This window comes from Delphinus delphis, chromosome 2 (genome assembly GCF_949987515.2).
Source record: "Delphinus delphis chromosome 2, mDelDel1.2, whole genome shotgun sequence".
In the NCBI taxonomy this organism is placed as follows: domain Eukaryota; kingdom Metazoa; phylum Chordata; class Mammalia; order Artiodactyla; family Delphinidae; genus Delphinus; species Delphinus delphis.
Genome location: NC_082684.1, coordinates 171,855,576 through 171,882,972, shown reverse-complemented (window position 1 = coordinate 171,882,972; position 27,397 = coordinate 171,855,576). Strand labels below are relative to the sequence as shown.

The following is a 27,397-nucleotide window of genomic DNA, read 5'->3' as shown; positions in this document are numbered from 1 at the left end:
CCTATCCATATCACATTTCTTATGATTTGCTAGAGGTACCTCCCCACAGCAGTAAACTACTGTAGCTGAAATGAGGAGCCCGTCCTTCACATGCCTCTTACCTTGATGATATATCCTCTTCCAGCTAACATCAAGGATGATTGTTTAGAAACCATGTCACTGCTTCTTGTTCTGCCTTTTTATCTCACTGCCCATGTGATGGGAGAGCTCAGATTAAAATACAGCATAAGCCATCTAGACTTGTGGATAAGAGTTGCAGGGTGAGTTTGAACCATTATCTAAAACTTTAAAGTATAGTATGCTCTCATTTTGAGTTACACAGGTATATTATGTTGCGAATTTATTTAGCGTTTACTTTCCTAAATAAAAGAATAGCTTGACACAGGTAAAGGTGAAGTTTATGTCGAGCTGCAGAATAGCCAAACAAATGGCCAGGAATTCTGTTCAGTCTAGTACACAACTCCAGTGTCACATCCTCCTGGTCTCTCTCTTACTGGAAGTACTTCCTTCTCAAATGCACCCAAGGAGCCGTCTTCCTGTGTTCCCTAAGGAGTTCACAGTTCATAAACACAAAGCCACCTTGTTCATGAGCGTATGGTCAATATCACAGAACAGGGATATTACTTTCAAAAGAGAATTTCAAGAAGCCTCTCATGTTCATGTCACACCGCAAAGCCCCTTCACTGACACTTTGAGCAATTTGGGTGGTAGCCTGCTCATTCATATGCATGACATGCCTGTAGCTCTTACGGTCATTCATAATTTAGATGGCAATGGTTTACACACACCTTTCCATTCTCCTTGGGAAGCCAACACATGATAGCGTGATTCCCTGGATTCCTGAGTTTACTCTACAGGGCATAATTGCAAAGTTCACAGATGCCCTGAAGTTCTAGGAAGAAAGATTCCTTCAGCTCTCATAAACTATAATTGTAAGAGAAAAACTTACTTTGCAAAGGAAATAACCTCCCATTTCTATCATAAGCACCACTTCAACATTTGAAGTTGGTTGCTTTCTCGATGAATTTTATGAAAAATTACTGTTTTCTCTGAATTTTTTCAGTTTCCTGTTTTGCAGCAAAATGATTTCAAAGAATGGTCCTGTTTCTCCCTTTCTGAATAATTTACAATATTGAAAAAGTCAGAGTCGATTTTCAAAAGGATTTATAAAAAAGATTTATGCATTAAAATACATTTCTTAAATATAGTCAACACATCTATGTTCACATAATCATATATCTTGTGTTCATATATATTTCTTGTTGCATACAGCTATTTACAGGCATGAACTTCTAGAAAAATGGTACCTGGACATTTGAGACTTTAAGGAACTTTGTAGCATTCATAATTATAAACCACAAAATATAGTTACAAAATAAAATATATTATAAGGTACTGTGCACTAAACATTTGTTAAGAGGGTAGATCTCATGTTAAGTGTTTTCACCACAAAAAAACAAACAAAAAAGCAAATTTGATTGAGGGTGGGGAACACAAGAAATCTTTTGGAGGTGATGAATATGTTTATTCCCATGATCGTGGTGGTGGTATCATGGTATGAGGCATATGTCTAAACTCATCAAAACGTACACAGTAAGATGTGCATTTTTTTGGTATATTAAGTATACCTCACTAAAGCTGTAAAAAAAAAAAAACTTAGCTGAAAAAAAACACACACAAAGCATCGACATTTGAATTAAAAACAGATCATCAAAAAAATACAGTATATGAAGTAGAAAAGTATTTTAAAATATAAAGGGAACATCTGGAAAGAATGGCTGATGACAGTGCTAAAATTAGCTAAGTACTAGCCAAAGAAAAGAAAAAACAGAAGGCATTCTAGGAAAAGCTGGAAAGGCCTGATCCATTTCAAAAAGCTTCTGGAACAGGCACATGTCCAGCCTATAAATTTTTCCTGGGATGATGTGCTTTTCCTTTCCTGCCCTCTTATTTTAGTTTCCATTCAGGAGTATCCTTGATAAGAAAGGAGTAATTATGTACATGTTTGCATCTAACTGTATAATGACTGAGATTCCCTCTACTGAACTATATTTTGGTTTTAATTTAAGCACTTTAGGAGTGATACTCTTTTAAAGTACAAGTGACAAGTAGTACATTCCTCATCCTAATGTCCCAGGATCCTAATATCCTGGGAATCCACAGGTTGACCTGCCTATGGTTTAAAAAACTGTATTACAGGGCTTCCCTGGTGGCGCAGTGGTTGGGAGTCCACCTGCCAATGCAGGGGACGCGGGTTCGTGCCCCGGTCCGGGAAGATCCCACATGCCGCGGAGCGGCTGGGCCCGTGAGCCATGGCCACTGAGCCTGCACGTCTGGAGCCTGTGCTCCGCAACGGGAGAGGCCACAACAGTGAGAGGCCCGTGTACCGCAAAAAAAAAAAAAAAAACTGTATTATAAAAAAGTCCTATTGGACATTCAGCTAGTGAATTACATTGCAGAGTATAAAATAAGCCATTTCTAGAGAGTTTTCTCTTTTGTGAACACTAGAGTCCCTGTGAGATGCAGTGTGATCAGAAATGCCAGGTCCTAATTTACGTAATGATAATAGAAGAATTTGAAATTAATTTCTGGTGAGAGATGAGGAAATTGAAACTCTTATCGGTGACCCCAGCAGAAAGTGTCCACCCAGGTGACTAAATTTAGCTCTCTCTTTCTCAAGGCATTGCTTTACTCAGAACACGTGGGCACCGCAGAAACACATTATTGCCAGTTGGGGAACTTAGAACATAGCTGGGAGATGGAGGTTTTATTTCTTCAAATAAACATGAGTTATAAAACCCAGTATCGTAAGTCCAAGGAACGTTATTCCTATTGCTCTTACTGTGAATCACAGTGCCATTTGGGACAAGAAAACAGATTGCAATGTATTTAAGAAATTACTTGGAATAAATTTAAAAATAAATATAGAACACATATTGATCATTTTAAATTTAGAAGTCTATAGATAAAACAACAGTGTATCCTGAACTGGTTATTAAAATATATCTCGGGGATAATGATGTTATAACGTTTGTATCTTTTGATCATTCCAGGCAATGCTGATCCTGAAGGTCAGGGTTACTGCCAAGCAGGATTTAGTCTGGACTTTTATAAGGTAAATTCTTTTGATCTTATAGCTTCTAAAATTTATTTTATCTGTTTGATTTTTTTTTACCCCCTGCCTCTCATTCCCACTTCCACCCCCAATAACCACCATCAACAAAAGAACCTTTGGGTATATACCTGGCCTGTTTTGGCAACTTTAAATTTTTTTGTTTGCTCTTTATTTTTAATAAAGTAATCTATACATACGGCAATTTATTAAATAGTAAAGAAATCATGAAGAACCTAGGGGCAAGATGGGAATAAAGATGCATACCTACTAGAGAATGGACTTGAGGATACGGGGAGGGGGAAGGGTAAGCTGGGACAAAGCGAGAGAGAGGCATGGACATATATACACTACCAAATGTAAAACAGATAGCTAGTGGGAAGCAGCCGCATAGCACAGGGAGATCAGCTTGAGGCTTTGTGACCACCTAGAGGGGTGGGATAGGGAGGGTGGGAGGGAGGGAGATCCAAGAGGGGAGAGATATGGGGACATATGTATATGTATAACTGATTCACTTTGTTATAAAGCAGGAACTAACACACCATTGTAAAGCAATTATACTCCAATAAAGATGTTAAAAAAATAAAATAAAATAAAAAATAAAGACACATGGAATAATGGTTAAAACAGTGAAACCTGCTTGCTACACAGAGAAGAGAGTTGTTTAAGGAACTGGATTTGAAAAACATTCTGTAATGCATTTAGAGAAGTGTTTAATGCCCTTTGATAATCTCCTCTGCTTCCTTTGCTTGTTATGTATTAAAAATGGTTATATGAGAAAAAAAAAAAGAAATACACAGGCTGAAAAGCAACAGTCTTGCTTCATTTTTGCTTTTTCTTCCTTTTTTGCGGTACGCGGGCCTCTCACTGTTGTGGCCTCTCCCGTTGCGGAGCACAGGCTCTGGACGCGCAGGCTCAGCGGCCATGGCTCACGGGCCCAGCCGCTCCGCGGCATGTGGGATCTTCCCGGACCGGGGCACGAACCCGTGTCCCCTGCATCGGCAGGCGGACTCTCAACCACTGCGCCACCAGGGAAGCCCCTTGCTTCGTTTTTAAATGAAAATCTCAAAAACTCAGTAAAGAAATGTGCTTCTAAAAAGATCACAAGAATCTGTGTTTTTCTCAGGTGTAATTGACTGATTAGAGTTCACATTAGTGTTAATGTTAATTTCACGTTATCCTTTCACAAATTAAAAACAGATATTTAATAAGAATGTGGGCGGCAAAGCTTCCATGGTTTTGCAAATACTGTAAATTTCATCAGTGTCTGAAATTTTACTCTTTTTCTCCCCCCCCTACCCCCCACTAAAAGTTAAGGATGCAGGATAAGGAAGGTGGGGCTCTAAGTTGAAAGGAAAGTTTTTATTTTCTAGTCTGGAGTTGTCACTCCCTCTCCTGGAAAGGGGTGTGTTTGCAGATGTATAGAAAAAAAAAAAAAAACCAGGCATTACTGTGGCCTTAAAATAAACAGAAATCAAATTTTCTTTTTATTGTTAAGGTTCAAAAGACCGTGTCTACTAAATTGCACAGCATGGAAGATGTACATATTTTGCTTACCTGAGGCAGTGCCAAAAAACTGAATTTATATATTCTCAGGGGAGAGAATTTTACTTACCTAATTGAATCTAATTAAAATTATTTGATATAACACACTAAATAATTGAAAGGAATAAAAGGAAAGAAAATGACCTGCATGACTCAGATGTAAGGGCCTCTTTTAAAAATTACTTTTTATGTATAATTGTTAGAGCAATGCTTATGAACAATGATTTCTCACCCTTAAAAAAAAAGAAACTGTTTTTCTTTTCCAATTGTTGTTGCCGTTTCTGTTTTGTAGAACGGAGACCTGATAGTTGGAGGCCCCGGCAGTTTTTATTGGCAAGGTAGGTCCTGTTAGCAGAGAAGAAATGCCCACGGGTTGTTTCCAACAGGGAGATGAAACAGAAGTAACATCAAGTGTTGACTTTTTATTATGTTAATTTATCTCCATATTGGTAGTTTCTCCAATGAAGGAAGCATCATTTCAGTTTGTACTTTGTGATATAAATGATATTTTAAAATACTGTTGCAACTTAATTCCTTCATTCATCAAATGCTTATTGAGACCATGCCCGGCTTTGTGCTAGATGCTGAGGGTACAATAATGAGTAACCCGCAGAGGTTAGCATCTGGGGAAAGATGCAGGCATTAATCGAATACTCACACGAGTACTTAAGAAACTCGAGGCATGATACTCACTAGGAAGGTATGTCAAGACGGGGCCATGAGAGCATAGGAGGCTTCTCCAGGGTGGCCCCATGCAGGTATGTTTTGTCCTCTGAACACTGGCTGACTAGACGAAATTACAACCTGGGCATTGCTTAGGGAGCCCTGAACCCAGGTGCATGATGGCATCTGCCCAGGGGGGATGACTTCCTCTAATTCTTAAAAAAGGTGTTACATAAGCCGGCATCAACCTTAAGGTCAACGAATTTGGAAGCAGCAACCCTGAACTGAGCCCTGAACCCCGAGTAGGAGGTAACCAGGCGCAGAGAGGAAGGGTTGTGTGAAAATGTTCTAGGGCATAAAGGAGCCCGGCGAGTTGAGAATGGAGGGAAATCAGGGGACTAGAGTTAAGAGCTGCTGAGTGGGATGGAGGGGTCCCACCCTCCCTGCAGGGCTTGCAGCCCCAGGTAAGCAGTTTTGTCTTTATCTCCAAAACAATGAGAAATCCCCGATGGTTGGAGTTTAAATGGATTGCCTGAGGTAGAATAAGAATGTGTTGTTTGTTCTGAGAATAATGGGAAACCACTGGAGAATTTGAAGCATGGGATGCTATGGTCGGGTGTGTGTTACACAAAGATCACGCTGGCTTCAGTGTGGAAAATGGATCGGGAGTTGGCCAAAGTGCAGTATCAGCAAACGAGTTCTAAGGTTATAAGCTAGTTTTAAGTCTATAAGGTAAACCAGCTGTAAGGTTCAGATGAAGATGTTTGCTTCTGAGTGGTCACAGTACAGACTGAGAAAGGGGTGGAATTTGAGAGATACTTCAGAGGCGGAACAAACAGCTTGGATGATGGTTTGGATGTATGTGGGTGAATAGGGAGGATGCCAAGGATATGTTTCTGACTTTTGTAACTGAATGGTTTTAGGTGGGTCCCAGTCCCTGAAATGGAGAAAGCTGGAAGAGAACGGGTTTGGAGTGGATTGGGGAAGGAAGATGATGAGTTTACTTTTGGTTATGTTGAGTATGAACATGTTTGAGATGTCCAAGACTTTTCACATAAGGATTTAGATGTATGGGCTTAAACTCAGAGAGGATATCTAGGCTAAAATAAAAACTAGCATAGTGGTGATAACCAAAGCCGCCGTGGATGTGAATGGGATGCCTAAAGAGAGATTACAGAGAATACAGACTTAATTTTGGCTGTAAAGTTTAGAATAAGGATAGAAAAGAACATGAGAGAGATGAATAGTTGAGTGAAGTTTTTTGGTTTTTTTTTTTTTTTAATGGAGGAGACCTGATCATGTTTAAAAGGCCAATGGGAAAGATACAGGCGAGATGGATTTATGATAAAATTTTACATGAAATTACTGTTAAGCTTAATTCATACATATACAACTAGGAACATCAAATAATTAACCTTTCAGTCTTTAAACATTATTTTGCAAACTGGAAAACAATATATTTTATGCAGAGGATGGGTATAAAATAAAAGTGATGTGGTTAAAAAGATTTTGTTCTAATGCACTTGATTAATTTCACATAATTCTTTCCTTAGGTTGAAAAAAAATGTCTGATATAGATGATATGCTGACAATTAGCCATGTCAAGGGGATAGAGAGCATTTGTCTGAGATAGATAATTGAAAATTTTACTCAGTCAGTCTTAAGATTATAATATTTATAGAAGAACTAAAGGAAATAAGCAAAGGCAGTGTGTCTGTGGGAGCAGGGAAGGGGATATTTAGCTTTAACCCAGAGAAAACTGGCAAATTCTACAGACGTTGTTCAGAAACTCATGTGTAAATACGATTGTCTTAATATAAGAACAGTCATTTCAGGCAAGGTCACTCGGAGATATTTACGTCCTGATTTAGCAGTTTTATTCTTTTGGAACTTCAGACAGAAGGACTGTGGGAATGTGTGAATTCCCAAGGAATAGTTTGGCTTTAAAATTAATATTAAATTTTAGTCTCTTGAAAGCATTCCTCCAGTTTTCTCCCAAAGAGCATGAGATCACACTTTTTCCTTAGATTTCCATAATAAATATAGGAATGCATAAAAGTTGTAGTGGAACATTGCTGGCCATCTTTTGGATCCATGGCTATCCTGTTATGGAGTATAATCTATAAAAATACTGAATCACTATGTTGTGTGCCTGAAAGTAACATAATATTATAAACCAACTACACCTTAATTTAAACAACAGAAAAAAATAAATGTTGTATGAAAACAATTACATAGTTCATCTTTGGTTCTTCTATCAGAATGGAAAGCTCTAACCAGCTGTCAGCAAACTTAGCCTGCAGTTCTAGAGCCAGGCAGGAAAATTCACTGTCGAAAATGCAGGCAACCTCATGACCATTTTCAAGGGCGTGTGTGTTGTTCAGACACCCTGTGTCTGTGGCGGAGAGGACCCGCCTCTCATGTTCATTCAGCTAATCTATTCATTTGTTTGAACACAGGTCAGGTGATCACTGCCAGTATTGCAGATATCATTGCAAACTACTCATTCAAGGATATCCTGAGAAAATTGGCTGGAGAAAAGCAGACAGAAGTGGCTCCTGCTTCCTACGATGACAGTTACCTTGGTGAGATGCATTGCTCAAGACATTTGCGGTTTCTCAAAAGACAAGCATGTTAAATGTGGAAGCAAATTTTATTCCTCACTTATAATATTTGGCACCTTTTGCAAATTTTCTTCTCTTACTAGCTTCGAGTGGACTCTTAACTTTCTTTTCTTTTGATTCAGCCATTATATGTAGTCTCCATAGTTTCATAGCTGTTTTATAGGCTCCGTGACAATCTCTTGCAAATAAAATATTTTACCAGTCGTAGATACTATGTATTAGTGAGGATGCCCAGTACTACCTGGGCAACATGATGATGACCGTTTCCAGTTTCTAAAAAGAGCAAGAGACTTTCCAGTTGCTAGAATGTTCTCAAAATTTATTACGTGCAAACCACACAATGCCATTTCATCACTATCGTTTGCCACCTTTGGTATCGTATCGGCATTTTGATTCCTTGATGAACTTCTAAAAACTGTAGTTATCTTTTATCACCTCGTCTCACTTTAGAGCCAAGTGAAGTTTGTGGGAAATCATCATTAAAGGTATTAGGAAGTAGGCCTTGTAGGTGATCAGAAATTGCAGAACCTGAGCACAAGAGATACCTCTCAGAGTAAGTATGTCTGATGATGATGAGTCAGCAACTCTTAAATGCAGCAGCCACCATTCACACGTCGAGGTGGGCAATGAAGCCTTCCTACTTCTAAAAGGGGCCTCAGAATCCGAAGGTGTTACCAGGCTCAGAAGAAGCAGATCTAGTATGCTTCCAAGATTTAGTATAAATCCTGGTTTGATTAATTTTTCTCTTTGTAGAACCCTAAACTTCTATGCAATAGGATTTGTTGGCATTTCTGCACAAGGTACTACTATGGTAGTGCCTTCATATTTCTAGATACAGATCATTTGTAAAGGCTTCAAACGTGTGATTCGCTTGTTTCTTGCTTTAAAACAGGATATTCAGTTGCTGCTGGGGAATTTACTGGGGACTCTCAGCAAGGTGAGAAACATTGTTGAAATGAAGCCCTCTGTTGGATTGGCCAAAACATTCGTTCACGTTTTTCCATGCGATGTTACAGAAAACTTGAACGAACTTTTGGGCCAGCCCAATATAAAACACGGGGAAAAGTGCAGTGACCTAGAAAGCTCTTTTAGGACTGTGATTTTTAAACAATTCTGAAACTTCTAATCAGCCCTACATTTAATAACTCCTTTGTGTTATAGCCATTATGAGGCTGCAGGCCCCAAAGTTACTAGTGTGACGTCTGACTTTTTTTTTTTAAACCAAATTCTGAATGTTTGTGGGAAATGAGAAGCCGTGGTTGCCAGGTATCTCACTTGGTATAATCCCCTTAGTCTTTCCTGTTTGGCAAGCCTGATCCCGAAATCAGTCAGCTCTGTTCTACCTGACTGTGTCTGTTTTTAGGTGCCCCTAGTAAACGTCCATACCTGTGTCCAGGAAGCTGGAATGCAGTGTAAGGTCTACAATCTACTCAACACTCAACATCTCTATTTGAACGGCGCTTCCAAACTTAATAAGCTTATACCTGAACTCCTGATCTTTCCACTTAAACATGCTCTACCCTCCATCAGCTCCATCTCAGTAAATGGCAATGCCATCCTCCGAGCTGCTCAAGCAAAAAACCTTGCAACAGCCTTGGACTGTGCTCTTTCTCTCACACCCCATCCATATCTAATCCACGAACAAATCCTGCTAACTAAACTCAAAAGACAGCCAGGATCTGCCTACTTTTCACCTCCTCCGCAGCCTCCACTCTGATCCAAGTGCCCATCAGCACTGTGGCAATAGCCTCCTAACTGATCCTCTTTGCTTTCATCTTGGCCCTCCTGTGGTCTTCCCTAGATCCAGCAGCCAACGTGGTCCTTGAGGAAGAGAAGTCACGTGGTGTAACTTCTTGTCCCAGTGACTGCCCAACTCATTCTGTCTAAAATCCAAGTCTTCACAATGACCTAAAAGACTCTGTTCATGAGGCCCCAATTTACTCTGACCTCAGCTCCCAGTCCTTTACCCCTGACTCCTTCCAACCACTCCAGCCACCCTGCCCTCCCTGCTGTTCTCCGAATACTCCAGACACACTTCTACCTCAGGACCTTTGCACATGCTATTCCTTCTGACTAGAACATACTTCTCCTAGATCTCCATAATATTTACTCCTTCACTTTCTTCAGGCTTTGGTAACATGTCATCTTTTGCCAAGACCTTCCCTGACCACCCCAATAAATCATAATTCCTTCCGCCTCCCAATTCCAGCACTCCCAGTACCATTTTACTGCTTAGTTTTTCTGCGCTATACTCATCCCCTTCTAACATGACATTTGACTCTACTTTTCAAATTGACTGCCCCTTCCAGCTCAAATATAAGCTCCATGAGAGCAGGGAATTTTGTCTTTGCTCCGTGCTGTATCCTATGTTCGCAATGAACATTTATATGTTGATTGAATTAGAGTAAATTTACTACTGAGAAGTCCAACATCTAGGCCCAAATGGATCTTCTCTGATGATTAACGCTCCAACAGCATGAGCGTCCAACTCTGCTAGAGTTTATTACATCAGATAGAATTAATGCTAGAATTTGTGCTATACCTTTAGGACCAGGTTTGGGTGAAGGGAAATTTGAATGGAAGGGGACTCTTTTCCAGGCCCCTTTTCTTTAAATTAAACTAAAATGTTGACCCCAATGAATCAAAGGATAGTTTAGATTTATAGAAATGAGAGCTGGAAAGAACTTTGATAATCAGGCAGTTCCAACTCCCATCTATTGTAGGTGACTGGAAAAAATCAGTTTCAGTGATTGATCCCGGGTTTATGGCAGACCCAAGGACTGAAACCACTATTTCCTGAATCTAGAACCATATCACTGTGCATTGGAATATGCTCCCCGCTTTTCACCAGAGTTGCTTTTTCTACCTCTATTATTGAAGCTTCCCTTCCTCGCGTACCCTTGGCTGCCAGGTTGTCCTATAATTCTGTTCCAGGGGGCAAGACTCAATCATTTATGGTATGTGGCTTTTCCTTCGGTAACTGAAATTGTTTGAACACATTAGTGGGACAGGAGCTGTTACTTTGTACACTAGTACAAAAGACTAGTACGAAAGACAGTGAAACCTGGAGAAATCAGAGTACGAGGTTTAACTGACAAATCACACACAGATCTGAGAAGCCAGGCTTATGTTCTGGAGGCAGAAACACATGGAGAATGTGATGGAGACAGGTAAATCTCAAAGTACGACTTTGGGTCTTCTGTTTTCTTTCGTCTGTAGCAGAAGCAAAAGCCAGTGCGAAACTGTGGCTTCAAACCTCCATCTCTCTACAGGATCCACGATAGTTACTCATTTAAGAGGCACCCTCTTTAGCTGATTTGTTGTATAGCTTTACAGTGTACTATGCCACTCACCTTGTAAATGACTATTTCCATCACAGAATTGGTTGCTGGGGTTCCCAGAGGAGCACAGAATTTTGGATGCGTGAGTACTAAGAAGGCGTTACACGCTACATTCTCTACATACGCAAAGAAACATTTTGCTGCATACAGTTTTCAAATCTTTTTAAATGCCCTTTAATAGTGAGCACTACTGATCCACGCTTGTTTGCTTACGAACAGGGAGGTTAGATTCTTTTCTGATCTGGGTGCAGGATCAACTCCATAGTCTGTGGGACCCAGCGTAAAGTGAAAATGCCTAGCCCCTTCTTCAAAATTGTTAAGAATTTCAGGACAGTGACAGCTGGGCTATCCAAAGGGTGGGGAGGGCTCATCTGCACGTGGGACCCTTTGGGACTGACTGCACGGGTGACGTGCCCATGAAGCTAGCCTAGCCCTATGCGTGTGCATAATCTGGGAATAGTTGCAGAGGATCCCATTGTTGATGTGATCAGCATTTTAATATGTCCCATACGGTGGACATAATAAGGTCAATTGTTATTTCACTAGTGTATTAGTTTGCAAGGGCTGTCATAACAAATGACCCCAAACTGGGTGGCTTATAACAACATAACTTTATTCTGTCTCAGTTCAAGAGGCCAGAAGGCTGAAATCAAGGTGTGATCGGCATGGTCACATCCCTCCCATGCATGTAGGGGTGGATTCTTCCCGCCTCTGCCAACTTCAGGTGGCCCTGCCTTTCCTCGGCATGTGGGAGCTTCACCTGAATCTCTGCTCTGGTCTCCATATGGCCTTCTTCCATCTGTGTCTATGTGTGTCCTCTCCTCCTCTTATAAGGACACCAGTCATTGGACATAGGGCGCACCCTAAATCCAGGATGATTTCATTTCAAGATCCTTAACTTTACTTATTTCATCTACAGAGACCCTATTTCCAAATAAAGGTCACCTTCTGAAGTTCGGGATAGACATGAGTTTTGGAGGGATACTATTCAAACCCATTACAACTAGTTACCATAAAAATAGGAAAGGAAAATAAATCGACCTTATGAAAGGAAAAACATATTTTAAATAATGTTTAAGTCTGGTAAACTTATAATATCTATAGATTTTAGGTTGTCTGGATAGAATTTTTTTTTTTTTTTTTGTACGCGGGCCTCTCACTGTTGTGGCCTCTCCCGCCGGGGAGCACAGGCTCCGGACGCGCAGGCCCAGCAGCCATGGTTCACGGGCCCAGCCGCTTCGCGGAATGTGGGATCTTCGCGGACCGGGGCACGAACCCGCTTCCCCTGCATCGGCAGGCGGACTCTCAACCACTGCGCCACCAGGGAAGCCCTGTCTGGATAGAATTTAAAAGGAATATTTTTGCTACATGGATAATACTTTAAAATTTCATTTTTTTGCAGAGAACCATAGTCATCAATTTCTCATAACAGCAAATGCACAGAAGTGAAACTTAGATTAAATTTTTGATTAGATCAATTAACTGACTATCAGATTAGGTGCTCTCAGTGTTCCTGAATTCAGATTTCTCTACATCAGATTAGTAAGCATGCATTTTGTCTGAAAGGATCCCAGATTTCACCATAAACAAAAAGTTCAGTTGGATTTTTTAAAGATCGTTCTTTTGGGCTTATTTTATTTTATTTTTTACATATACAGCTAACCATTTATGACTCCTCACAAAAATTTTAAAATGATTTAAGTTAAACTTTTTAAAAATTGCTCCAATTCTATGCCAAATGATGTAACCTATCTAATTTCTATGATTTCAGGTTTCAATCATTAACTCTACAGATATGACCTTTATTCAGAATTTCACTGGTGAACAGGTGAAGACATTTTAGAATCAAATAATGAATGTCACTCTGCACTAACAGTATACTGTAATATGTTATTTATTCATTCATAAAATAAATATTTACCGAGCACCTACTATGTGCTGGAAACTCTTCTGAGCACTGGGAGTGTAACCAAGTAGCAGACAGACAAGATCCCAGCTCTCATGCAACAGTCTGGGGGAGGCTGATGGGGGGTGACAATTAAGAAACAAGTAAATGCCCACGATGATTTCAGAAAATGATAAGGGATGTAAAGGCAGAATATGCTCCCTAAAAGCCCAAAAGCCACTAACTGCTGAAATCCGAGAGCAATCCTGTTATGTTGCGGTCCTTATGTGGTGTGCGCGGTGATGAGTTCTGAGTACCCGCCTTCCCCCCGAGAAGACACAGGCTTCTTGTAGGTTTCACATGTTGGTCAGTCAGTGGGTCTGGGCTCTGCCTTCCTGTCCTCACAGTGACTGGAACCCTCCCCAATCCCAACATTATATGGAAGATAAGCTCTCTGGTTCTGGTCCCTTCCCCCCAGGGGGTAGGTATGGCCCCATACCCACTGTCACTGGCTGGGGTCTTATTATCAATGGGTCAGTTGCCTGCAAACAGGCTGCTGTCATCCTCCTGACGTAACACGGCCTGAGGTCACACTTCATTCACTACCCTGGGTTTCCTGGGTTTTTGACCTGTTGAAATCTGTCACATTTCTTTAAAGGATGAATGTGATACTCCCGTCTAAGGGAGCCAATCGTGAGTTGAATTCATTTCTCTGGTCAACCAGTTTCCTTTCCTAACCACCAACCCAGGGTAAGGAGCTTCTAGCAAGCCTCACACTTGACTCCAGCCAAGTTACATCTTGGCCCACGGGATCCCAGGAGGATCCAGGTTTAAGATCCTGAAATGCTCAACTCTTAGCTACACACAGAAATTCGGAATCATATATTTGTCAAGCAAATAGAGTTTTTTAAAGAACACAGAGCATTTTTGACATTTCCTCCCCCAAATTGGGGCTTTAGTCTATCCGTTACTGTGCAATTTTCAACAAAGCATTTAACAATGTCCCTCATGGTACTCTTGTGGTAAATATAGAGATATAAGGCTGTGATGATAGTGAAGTTGGGTGGATTTATAAATTTTGAACCATGATTCCCAAGTGGTGACAATTAATGGTTTAATGGAAATCTGGCAAGACTTCTCCTTTGTCTTTTCATTTCATTTTTATCATTCAAAGCTCTTTAAACATTGTTAAATTTGGCCTTTCTGTAACTTCTCATCTTCAATACCACCTAGTTCTGCAATCTTGAACCTCAGAACTTAATACATAAGTGATGAAATTCCTCTGAGTGAAGACCACACAATGCCACCCAGGAATAAGAATTTCACCGTATGTGTTTGGAATAGAGAAACGAGGTGGGAGAACTGAGTTATTGCATGAGGCAGTTAAATGAGGCATTCATCTCCTCTGCAAAGAGTACTTTGCACTGGCACCCATGTCTTAGCCCATGGACTACTATAATAAAAATACCATAGACTGGGTGGCTAAAGCAACAAACATTTATTTCTCACAGTTCTGGAATCTAAGATCAAGGGGTAGGCAGATTTGGTATCTGCTGAGAGCCTGCCTCCTGTTCACAGCCGTCTTCTTGCTGTGTCCTCACCTGGTGGAAGGAGGGCTAGAGAGCCCTCTGGGGTCTCTTCTCTAAGGGTACTAATCCCATTCATGCAGGCTCAACCCTTCGTGACCTAATCACCTCCTGAAGGCCCCACTTCCTAATACCATTATATAAGGAGTTATGTTTCAATATTTGAATTTGGAGGAGGGGAGGCATAAACAATCAGTCTACGGCAACTGTATATGTTTGGAATAGACAAAAAAGGTGGGAGAATTGAATAATTGTGTTACACTTGGTAACTCATCTATTTTTTTCCTCTGCAAAGAGTATCTAGCACCTGGCACCTACTCTGAGCTAAACACTGGTCAGACAGGGCAGAGAGAAGAAGGAACAACACAGATGGAACTCTCTGCCTTCTGTGGAGCACACTTTCCAGGGGACTGTAGGCTGATTAAATTTGTAGGTGATAGGAAGCTAAATTGGCTAAATCAGGGGTCCCCAACCCCTGGGCCACGGACTGGTACTGGTCTGTGGCCTGTTAGGAACCAGGCTGCAGAGCAGGTGAGCAGCGGGTGAGCGAGCGAAGCTTCATCTGTATTTGCAGCCGCTCCCCATCGCTCTCAGTACCGCCTGAGCTCCACCTCCTGTCAGATCAGCAGTGGCATTAGATGCTCATAGGAGTGTGAACCCCACTGTGAACCGCGCATGTGAGGGATCTAGGTTGTGCGCTCCTTATGAGAATCTAATGCCTGATGATCTGAGGGGGAGCTGAGGTGGTGATGCTAGCTCTGGGGAGGGGCTGCAGATACAGATCATCAGTAGCAGAGAGGTTTGACTGCACCGAGACCACAGTGAATCAATTGCTTGCAGACTCATATCAAAACCCTATCAGTGAGTGGCAAGTGAAAACAAGCTCAGGGCTCCCACTGATTCTGCATTATGGTGAGTTATATATTATTACATTGCAATATATTATATATTGCAATGTAATAATAATAGAAATAAAGTGCACAATAAATGTAACGTGCTTGAATCATCCCGAAACAATTCCCGCCCCCCCCCCCAACCTGGTCGGTGGAAAAACTGTCTTCCACGAGACCCGTCCCTGGTGCCAAAAATGTTGGGGACCGCTGAGCTAAAGCATTGGATGGCAGAATACGGAACTGAAAAACCTTGGCAAGCTAAAACTATTGGCCAAATCTGAAGAGATTATAAACCTTGAAAACATAGGTTGAAAACAAAAATATAAGAGCTAGAATGTAGAAAGATTAGGCACACTGGTTACACTCAGAAAAGACTTAGAAACCTCAGCAGACGATAAACTCAATATGAATTGATACAGAGACGTGGTTTACCCTCAAATTAAAACCTTTTTATGCTTCAGTGATATAAAGAGTTCAAAGCAGAGGGTGTCCATCCTACTTATCTTCTCCTGTCAGTGTGTTCATGGGGTATCATCTTTTCTTTGGTATCCCATGTTGTATCCCTAAGAAAGATGGGAAGCCAACCTGAAACATTTCCATAGGAGATTTCACGTGGAAATGGAATTAGATTTATTCTGTGACATTCAAGATTGCAGAACTAGGTAGGAGCATTAAGGACCAGATGTTACAGGAGGACCAATTTTAGCAAAAAGTATTCTAATAGTTGTATCTACAAATTGAATGGGCTTATTGTTGAACATCTCCAGAGGATGTCCGAGCAGATGTCATGGGTGTTGTGAGGGACATTATGCATTAGGTCAGGGGTTAAACTAAATGACTCTAAGACTCTGTCCATGTCCAAGGGTCTATGAATTTAAAGGCAAAAATGTGCTGCAATGTGGCTAATCTTTCAGGGAAAATTGAGAGATGACTATAAAAATGACTTTTTGAGCACAAAATACATCATCTTATGGTTTTCCTTTGCAGATGGCATCTTACTTTGGATATACAATTGCAGTATCAGATGTTAACAATGATGGGTAAGTTTATAAGAACTTCCTCACTCACCAGATATTATATTCGTCCTTAAAGATGTTATATTTTTTCCTTCATGAAATAGATCCTTCCATACTTCCTCAACAAGATCGAGGCTCTCTTGTTTTAACTTTTTTTTTTAGTCCAGGGCAAAAGGATACATCTACTAAAAAATTCTCTATCATCCTTTCTTATGTCTTTACCACATCTGCCACTTCTAAGACAGGACTATTTTACTTAGTTTTATCTTTGATTTTATGAACTAAGTAGTCCTTGGCCATTTGACTTCCATAGCCATTGAGGAATCTGCTCATCTGCCTTCACCCTTTAGCACATGATATTCATAAAACATTTGCACATAAATATTTTTTCTCCTGACAGTGCTTTAACCAACATACTAGTGACTCCCATGCAGAAGATGAAATAATAATATTATTTTTTTCAGTTTATGGCAGTAAATTGTAGTTGAGCTTGGATCAAACAGCATGATAAACTGTGGTTGTATTTAAGTTATTACTTCAAAGAAAATTGTTATTAAGCAACTCTCTGATCCACGAAAAGCACCTAACTGACAGATAAGACAAATGATTAAATAAGAAAACCAAAAAATTGAGATGAACTGATTATTCATCCAATAAATATTGTTGGAGCACCTACCATATGTCAGGCATTGTTCTTGGGTGCCCAGAATGTAGCAGTGATTAAGGAAGAATAGGTCTCTGCTTTCACGGAGCTCACATTTCGGTAAGAAGCAAATATCTGAAAAATGTGAACTATGTTCCCTTATCTGGGCTACGTCATGGGTAGACATTAGCTATGACCTCTACATAGCTAGAAATGAACCTTATTTATTATGCGGTACCGTATGATTGGAGATAAATTTGCTAACTTTTGTACCTTTTGGAAAATAGCTTATTATTCTTTCATTCAACATATATTTCCTGAGCATCTTCTACACACTAGCACTGTTCTAGGTGCTGGGATACAGCAGAGAACAAAACCGAAACCCGCACCCTCATAAAGGTTATACGGTAGTTCGGGTGGGAGCTACAGATAAAAAAATAAATAAGTCAAATAAAGATTATGTTAGATGGTGATGAGCACTACGCAGGAAAAAAACAAAAACAGAAGGCCGGAAGCAATCAAGATGTCCTTTAGTAGGTAAATGTGTAAGTATTCTGCGGCCCATCCAGACAATGGAATATTATTCAGTGCTAAAAAGAAATGAGCTATCAAGCCATGGAAAGACATAGAAGAACCTTAAATGCTATTACTAAGTGAAAGAAGCCAGTATGAAGAAGCTTCATACTATATGAATCCACTAGATGACATTCTGGAAAAGACAAAACTATGGAGACAGTCAAAAGATCAGTGGTTGCCGGGTGTTAATGGTGGAAAGAGGGATGAAGTAGGTGGAGCACAGAGGCTTTGCAGGGCAGTGAAAGTACTCTGTATGATACTGCAAGGGTGGATTCATGTCATTATACATCTTTCTAAACCCACAGAACGTACACCAGCAAGAGGGAACCCTAATGTAATCTGTGGACTTTGGGTGATGATGATATGTCCATGTAGGTTCATCAGTTGTAACAAATGTACCACCTGGTGCAGGATGTTCACAGTCGGGGAGGCCTTGCTTGTGGCAGGGGGTATATAGGAACTGTCTATACTTTCTGTGCAATTTTGCTTTGAACCTAAAACTGCTCTAAAAAATAAAGTCTATTAATGAAACTTAAAAAAAAAAAACAGAACGGGGATAGAAAAAAATTGGGAGGGATGCAATTTTTATTCAGGTAAACAGGGAAGGCCTGGGTGTTAGGTTAGGTGAGGGAGCAAAACACTATATGGGGAAGAGTGTCCAAATTCCCAGCGGAGCGGGGAGCTGCTGGCATAGTCAAGGAATATCAAAGAGGCTTGGAGAGAAAGTCTGTGAGCCGCTTTACACAGCACCACATGGACTCTGCCATGGATAGAATGAGTCTGTTTCCAAGAAGGACACATCATCTTGAAAACCCCTGGAGGAGTCTAAGCAAGGGACTGGCCTGCACCCACTTTGGTTTTAGCAGCCATGCTCTGTTCATTGGGTCTCCATGGAGTGAGGCCTTCTGGGAGCCCATTGCCATAAGCCAGGCGAGGCAGGACAGTGGCTTGGACCAGAGCAGTGGTAGGAAGAGTAGAACTGGTTGCACTCTGGGTCTATTTTGAAGAACGCAAATCTTATCCTGGATAAGATCTGTGAATGAAATCTTATCCTGGATAAGATCTTATCCTGCAGATAACTGAAAATGAAGTTGCTTTAATCTTCAGCTGTCTGAATTGTGGAAAGGAAGTAACAATTAGGACCACCACTCAAAGTGAGCAACCTGGATGGACTGTATCTGTTATCAGAGCCTTTTAGTCATTTAGAAAGAAAATGGTGGAGGAAGAACCTGAGGTCCAAAACATGGCGTACTGTCCAGATACAGGAAGCCCATTCTTTAGTGAAAACAAAAAGTCCGACACTGACCCTTGGGATAAGTTAGACACATTTCCTTCAACAGATAACAACACGACACGCATGAGGGCTTCTCTCCTGGGAGCCAGGCAGCATTTTTTAGGGCACAGATCACCCAGTGTGTTTCGTTCTGTAGTTCACTCCCTTTTCAATCCTTTCAGCTTCCCCCCCAGTGTCACAATATGCCCTGCAGGGCACCACGACCTTCCTGAAAACACATTCATTCTAGTCTAAAGTTTTGTGACAACGTTTATAGGACTTTTTTTTTTTTGCCACATTAAGAAAAAGAAAAGAAAACTTGTGGAAAAAGGACCTCATTGGTTTCAAACATAGGAATTTTCCAGTAATGATTTGTTCTTTCTTGATGTTCTTAAAAATTGCTATGCACATCATTTCTTTTTATTGGGTAGTATATTCTGAATTCTTTAGACTGCATTGAAAAATACATCTATTATCTTAATATTGTCATTCTTAAAGAAAAAAGTACCTATAGATTCTCAGTCTGTATATTGTTTGCTGCTCTAATTACTTAGATGCAACGTACATTCATGTTCCCATAATCAATGAGTGTGCTCTGGAAGCCATTGAGAACATTGCATCCCAAATAAAGATAGAGAACTCACGTGAAGTCTGAGATTACAATAATGCATATATAACTTGCCATCATTTTTGCAGCACCTGTTTTTCTAGAACAATCACTTGATATTGTTGGCTTTCAGATAGACACAAATAGGGAAAACATGGCATCTTGTGTTTCTAGGTTTATACTTGATCCCAGGACGGGGGGCCTGAAAACCACTAATTACTGTGACAGCCCATGTCCTCACCTCCTGGAGTGGATATTCATCCCCAGGGCAGGCACAAAACAAGCCATCAGGGCAGAGACATAAACCTGTAATCCCTCAGCAATCTTAGCAGAACCAGGAAACAAAGGCAGTAAATCATGCAGTGTCAGTGACTTTTCCTAAGCTCCTGTGATGGCTCCACGCCAGGACACGTGTGGCCTTGTTTTGAGAAAGAATGCTTTTGTCATTCTCAGTTTCTGACAAGATTTCTACCAGGGACCCTAAGGCTAGAATGGGATTTGCAGCAAACACAAAGCTCTATGTCAAATAAAGTTTTCCTGGATATAAACTTCAGGTGGTTAGCAGTTTGGAATGCAGAAATCTCGATTCTCCATTGAAACAACTGAAGAACTTAACACGCTATTAAGCAATCACATTTTATCTTTATCATGAATGATTAGCAGACAGTGTTTTTATTTCTCTCAAAGTACCTTTATGTGTAATAAGTCTAATAGCACAGGACAATCTGTACTACAATCCAATGAAACTACCTAAAATTCACCAATGAGGAAACCGAGACACAAAAGTTAAGTGACTTGCCCAAGAGCACACACTAAGTAGGGGAAGGTCTTGATTCGTTCACAGAACTTTTGCTGACTTACCTTATAAATTTTTTGTTCACTTATATACAGAGAACTCTTTACTAAGCTCTATAAAATACCTAGTAGGAAACCATATATATAATTGCAGTCTTCAAGGGTTTAAAATCTGTAAGAATTCAGAATTTTTAATCTAGTAAGTGAGTACAATGACTGACATGCCTCTCATTTACTTTTAAAAATTGGGAAACAGAGAAGTTAGTATACTTGTCACTGAAGAAATCCAATAATAACCTGTAAAATAGTTTTAAAATTAAAAACTATGTATATTTAAGGTGGACAACATGTTTTGATATACATATACGTAGTGAGATGATGACTGCATTCAATCTAATTAACGTCTCCATCTATGTGATTCATCTGTATCAGCCAACTGGGTGGTCCATCCATCACATAGTTACCGTGTGTGTGTGGGGGGCTGTCTATATAGTAAGAGCACCTAAGACCTACGCTTTTAGCAGATTTCCAGTATACAATATAGTATTATTAACTATAGCCACTATGCTGTACACTGGACCTCTAGAACTTATACATCCTACACAGCTGCAACTTTGTACTTTTTGACTAATATCTCCCCATTTCCCCAATCTCTCCACCCGTGGTAAGCACCACTCTACTTGAATTGCACTTTACAGATTCCACATATATATGCACATGTAGACCTATCTATATTCATATTCATGTAAAAACATACAGATATTGTCTATAACATGTATACAGATATACATATACATACACATATAGAATACACATGGATTTCAATGACCTTAAATAAGGGTTGGGGTAGAAGAATAGCATATACATGTGTTTAAGTTTTTACTCTGTTTTGCTCGTTGATAAGAATCTGTTTATTAAGTGTGCATTTTATTAATTTCCATTATTCTCATAAACAAGCTCATACTTCCACTTTATAAAAATAGAAAACCATAATTTCAGTTATTTTCACCCAAAGAACTTTAAGATTGTCTTTGATGATGCTAAAAACAACTGACTGATAAAAAAATTCAGTTATGAATGGTTTTCAGCATCATGGCATATAAGAAAAATCAGTTTGTTTGATTATATTCAAAGTAGCCATACTAGGCTGCTGCATTTGACCAAGTCATTAGTTTACCTCATAAATAATTTTAGAGAGTCTATAACTCCAATTTTTAAAAAATTCACAAAGCCCTTTCTACTTTCCCAGCATTTATCAGTGATTAAGGAATTATAAATGAGCATTAATCAGCAGAGTTTCATAATAGAATTGAGATTTAATTCCCTTTCTTTACCCAATTTCTAATTTTCCAGTAGCCTTTTTTTTTTTTTTAATAGCCTGAATCTTTCAAGTTTTGGACCTGAGTGGATGTTGTACAGTGACTCGGAATAGGATTGAGAGCATCACTCATCTAGTTGATCATTCACTGTTCAGAAGTTAGGACTCACATTTTGTGGAATTGAACCAGACTTCCCTCTCTCCATCCGAGAGAGAACTAAGTACTATTGTACGTGAGACTACCTAGTGAAGTTTCTTTCACAGTGTATGTCATCCTCTCTATCCACTGTGCAACAAAATCGAAATCCCTACAAATGCTCCAAAATCCACCATCAGGGAAAACAAAAAAAGACAGTGTCGTTAAGTAATGTGACCAAATAATAAACTGGTGGGGATTTCTCCAATATTTTATTTAAAAAAATCTCCAGGTGTTACGAGTGGACTGCAAAAGTTTAGACCAAACAGTTAACGTGCTTGCTGGTTGGTGGTTGATCTTGTCAAGCCTGTGACTATTTTGTAAAACATAAACAAGCTGGTGAACTTAACTTCAGTTATCTTAAGATAGCCAGAACTACAAAATCTTTCAATGTAAACTCTGTTAGGAATTTCTGGACAAATTTAACAGCAAAGGGAGATAGTATTTTCCTCTTGAACCTAAACAAGCAAGTCTGTTTTTTTATTTTCTTATGGCTTTTTGAAACAATATATTCATACTATTTCAGAAATTCAAAGAATTACAGTTTAATCCATTGGATTGTTTTAGCCTCTGCGGGTCCAAAAGGAACTAAATTTAGAGTCTTAGCAGTTAGTTAACTTGAGAGCATTTTAGAGAAAATTTATTTGAAAGGAAGCAGCTTTGAGTAACTGTGTTTTGGTGCTAGATTTACTCCAAGTGGGTTCTCTCATAGAAGAGAAATCATTATGATTCAATTAAGTAGAAAATCTAGAAAATTAAAACATAAAGAAATTGCAAATTAAATTGATTTCTGTAACATAAATGATAAGCTATATTTGTTCTCACCTATCATAAAACAATTATATGGATTAGATATGAATTCTAGTATACAGCCTCCTAACCTGCATTCTCTTAATAACTACATTCTGCGAATCAGTCACAGGCATTAGCATGCACTATGGACTATTGTGAAAAAAGAAGAAACAGAGAACTTTATATGTTAAATCAACATATTAAACACCATTTGGCTGCAGAAAACTTGAATTCAGATTCTTCATAATGAATATTCTCACTGATGGGTTCCCTCATCCCCCCTCTCTGTTTATCACTATATTTATGCTTTGCTCCTCAGGGAAATATTTATAATGTTGTGTCTCAAAGAACATGTGAAAGAATGAGAACCTGCACCTTGCACTGTATTATTAGAGTGGACATAATACTTTTTTAGACATAAAAAAGAGACAAAAATAAAACCTGTGTGAATGCTACATAGAGATGTAAAGAAAACTCTGCTCAAATATTGGACATTTCAGATAAGATGAAATTTAGTGTGTATATCCTCCTTTTATAAAATGCCTTTACATAATAACTTAGATCTCATCCAAACTACCAACATGACACAAACAGAAAAGATGGTTTTTAGTGAAAACCTCACCATAAATATTGATTCACCATTATTCTTTCTTGAGATTACATGTATATGTATAAAATATACTTTATATATATTATATATTCTTAGAATGGCACCCAGTCTGTTACACAACTACTTTTTCGGAAGCTCAGTAAAGAACGTCTTTACTAATAAATATTTTTAAAACTTTAAACTTGAATTGGGTATATTCTAAAAAAGGATATGACAAGTAAATTTTGAAATAGTCTAATAGCACGCATGGCCTACCGCAATGGTCTTTCAATGAGTTTTTGGCCCTGTGGGATCGTAATCAGAAATACATTTAACATTGCAACCCACTACGTACACACAACTGAAACAAAAGGTTTCACGGAACAGTATTCATTCTTAGTATGTGTAATGCATTGACTCATATTTTCTATTGTATTCTATTTCATTTTTATAATTGCTTGTCAAGACCCATTAAATTGATTTCACAATCCACTAATGAGTTGCAAATCAAGATTTAAAAACACCAGCCTAGACAATAATATATATTGTGACTCTTAAGTGGTACTGCTAACATAAAATATTATTGACACTAAATGCAAAATATTGCACAAGGCACATTGAATCAATTGAATCCAAGACAGTTATTGTCTCTCAGCTTTATGAGAACACAATTATAAATTAAGAACAAATGTCTTTCTCCTTTTTTGGCGTTTAGAGCATTTTAGAAGGCTTACACTTAAATATCTAGGGAAATCTATTTCTACGAAAATAAATCAACGTTGTCACAATAGTCCAAGAATCCAAAGATCCCATGGATGTGCTAATCTTTCACAAGCATAGGTCCTTGCATTTCTAGAGCTCCACACTGTTGGCAGTGAGAAACATAGTGAGGTAACGTGTCAGTCCCATCATGTCCCTCAGGGACCAATTGTATGGCTTTGTTCCTTCTGTTGAGAATGAGAAAATGGCCCTGCTCAATCTCTGCACTAGAGAAGCAGTGGTTTTAGACATCTTTGAACTACAAGGCAGCAACACACACAATTAGGTGTTTAACAAATGTCTCTTCATACTGACAATAATAATAACAGAAAGAGAGGCAACCAGGTTCCTCCAGGGCAAAGCCTGAGGCCTGGAGCAGCCCCAATCCCTGCCTTACTCTTGGCCTAGATAGAGCACAGAAGCACGGCAAGTAAATGCATTTGGAACATTTTTTTTAAGAGTTTTTTTTTTTTTTTTTTTGATGCGGACCATTTTTAAAGTCTTTATTGAATTTGTTACAATATTGCTTTTGTTTTATCTTTTGGTTTTTTGGCCATGAGGCATGTGGGATCTTAGCTCTCCGACCAAGGATCGAACCCTCACCCCCTGCATTGGGAGGCGAAATCTTAACCACTGGACCACCAGGGATGTCCCCATTTGGAACATTTTTAAGAAAACGTTTTACCTAAGTGTGTAGCAATCCAGTTGCTATCTCTTTCTTGAAATTTTTTCAGCCTGAGAAATTATCTACTGGTTGTCTGCTATAATATCTACATCTACAAAGAAAAACTATAAATTCGCATTTGGGAGGAAAATTTTGTTTTCTAGCTTTCTAGCCAGTATGAGAACCTTCTCTGGCCTCTGTTTTATTTGAATGGAGGTAACAAGAGAAAAGAGGAGGACAGACTTTATTTTAAACCTTATTACTGCAAGAAAACTTCATAATATAAATGTATAGTTAACTAAATTATAGACAAATTCTCATCCATGTTTAGAAAAACCTATTTTGGTCTTTCTGATACGTTTTACTTGTGTAAGTACATTTTCTGGAAATGCACCAAAGAGCTGAAAAGGGTGAAATAGCTGTGGTTTTCTTAAAGTAGTAATTTTTAGCATAGCTAAAAAGTTCAGTGTGATAATTTAACAACTCTTATTTTCTTATAGCATTCTATTCCGTAGACATAACAAAGCAATGAAAGAAATATGACAGTTGTAAGATATCCCTTGGAAAAGGAAATATACCAGTGGAAATGTACTAATCTAGTTGACTAGAAATCTACCCAACAGCATCTCATGTCTGTGCTGACCTCTTTCTTCGTTCCCTGCAGAATGGATGACATATTGATCGGGGCACCTCTCTTTATGGAACGTGAATTTGAGAGCAACCCCAGAGAAGTAGGGCAAGTTTACCTGTACTTGCAAGTGAACGTGCTGGTCTTCAGAAATCCGCAGATCCTCGCAGGCACTGACGTTTTCGGGAGATTCGGTAGCGCTTTGGCACATTTAGGAGACCTGAACCAAGACGGATACAATGGTAATTTACACCAATGCGTGGAAATTACTTATGTGCCACAATTTCATGTTACTGTTGCATGACGGAAACAAGAGACTTCACAGTGGTGTGTGGGGTACAGTTCTTCTGATTGGTCTTTAATAAACTATCCAAAATCTCAAGGCAATTTAAACTTTAGTTTTGGCTAACATAGATGTTACATGGAAATTTTCTCATGTTGATTTAGGGTGTCATATGACAGCTCTAAACAAACAGCAATTATTTTTAAAATTGACGTATAGATTTATGACCTGAAGAGACCTAGAGAATGTACTATATGTACAGAGTCAAAACAAATAAATACATGTTGATACATTAGCAAGTGTATTGCCATCTGAGTAACTCATACGGCTTACGTACAGGTTATGCTGAATTGTAATTGATCTCTCAACTTCAGCTTAAAGGCACCTTCAATGTTCGTTGTTAAGCAGTGTTAAATTCTTAGTTTAGGTTTGTGGTTCTTTAAGTTAGGAATTTATGAATGCCTTCGAAGTACCCTCTCCTCAGAAAAACATGCCAGCTCACACGAAATTTTGCATACATTTTCAGGACCTTTAAGTTAAGAACCAAGGTAGACTGGGTTTCTTGAAGTTCCAGGGAGTAACAGGAATTTGCTCCAACAAAATAGCCTAGAGAGTATTCCCATCAAATCAAAGTATTCATTAATACCTTCAGCAACTGGTCACGTACTTTTATGATTTCCTTGAAAAAACACGTCTCAGCAATGTATAGTTAGTAACTTTTAAAGTACCATAAGACACAAATGCATACTAGAAGCTCATGGTTCCAGGGAAGCTTTTTAAAAAAGAGACAAGTTCATCTTGAACTGATTTGTTGCTTTCAAAAACTGCCCTATTCCTGAGCACCAAATGAAAGAAATAATGCTAAATTATCTGTGTAGTCATCTTTTTCATCATCTCTTCTATTTGTCTTTTCTCTCAAACCCTTAATGATACTTTTAAGAGCTAAGAGAAACATTTCTAACAACCTAAGAGGGGTTTTGCCTCTCTGAGCCTTGGTGTCCTTAAAATGATGCCAAAATGAGATGTAACCAGGGGACAGATATAAATTCACTGACTCGGAGGATGTGAAGAAAGTACCCCTTTCCACCTACCATATGACAATATCTTTATTTTCCACAACGATCTGAGTTTTTTGACAGTTTATCCTTACCTGTTAAGTGAAAGTGGATTTATGATCCTTGTTATGTAGTGAAAATCAGTTTATAATTCATTCAGTCTTATCAGACTTAGGAACAACTACAAACGGATGAATGACAAAATGAGGACACACACCATCGTCCGCAGCTCGGGCTGTTATGTTACTGTGCTATTGGTGCTCTTTTTCATGTAAACCTAAGTAGTTAGGTGTACTGTTTAGAGCAATCCTGATGAACACAATATATGGAAGGTAGTTTTCATTCACTGCTATGTTTAACAGGGAGACAGGCGACAGGGTTCTCTCTCGGTTTCCCAGAGTCCTCAACTATGAAACGGGTCTTGCCTACATCATGGGATGATGTAATCATTCAAGAAAGAGGTTATTTTTTATTTTTTTGCGGTATGCGGGCCTCTCACCGTCGCGGCCTCTCCCGTTGCGGAGCACAGGCTCCGGACGCGCAAGCTCAGCGGC

General features: G+C 39.2%; 1 protein-coding gene across 1 annotated transcript in view; it reads left to right on the top strand.

Annotated features, from left to right (window-relative positions):
• ITGA8 (integrin subunit alpha 8) overlaps window positions 1-27,397 on the top strand; it is a 179,813-nt gene that overhangs the window by 31,568 nt on the left and 120,848 nt on the right. The window contains exons 5-12 of the mRNA XM_060006296.1: window positions 3,054-3,115; window positions 4,950-4,995; window positions 7,780-7,905; window positions 8,837-8,881; window positions 11,324-11,367; window positions 13,057-13,113; window positions 16,637-16,689; window positions 25,542-25,747. Of these exons, the coding sequence (XP_059862279.1) occupies window positions 3,054-3,115; window positions 4,950-4,995; window positions 7,780-7,905; window positions 8,837-8,881; window positions 11,324-11,367; window positions 13,057-13,113; window positions 16,637-16,689; window positions 25,542-25,747 (639 nt within the window). The remainder of the gene's footprint in view (window positions 1-3,053; window positions 3,116-4,949; window positions 4,996-7,779; window positions 7,906-8,836; window positions 8,882-11,323; window positions 11,368-13,056; window positions 13,114-16,636; window positions 16,690-25,541; window positions 25,748-27,397) is intronic.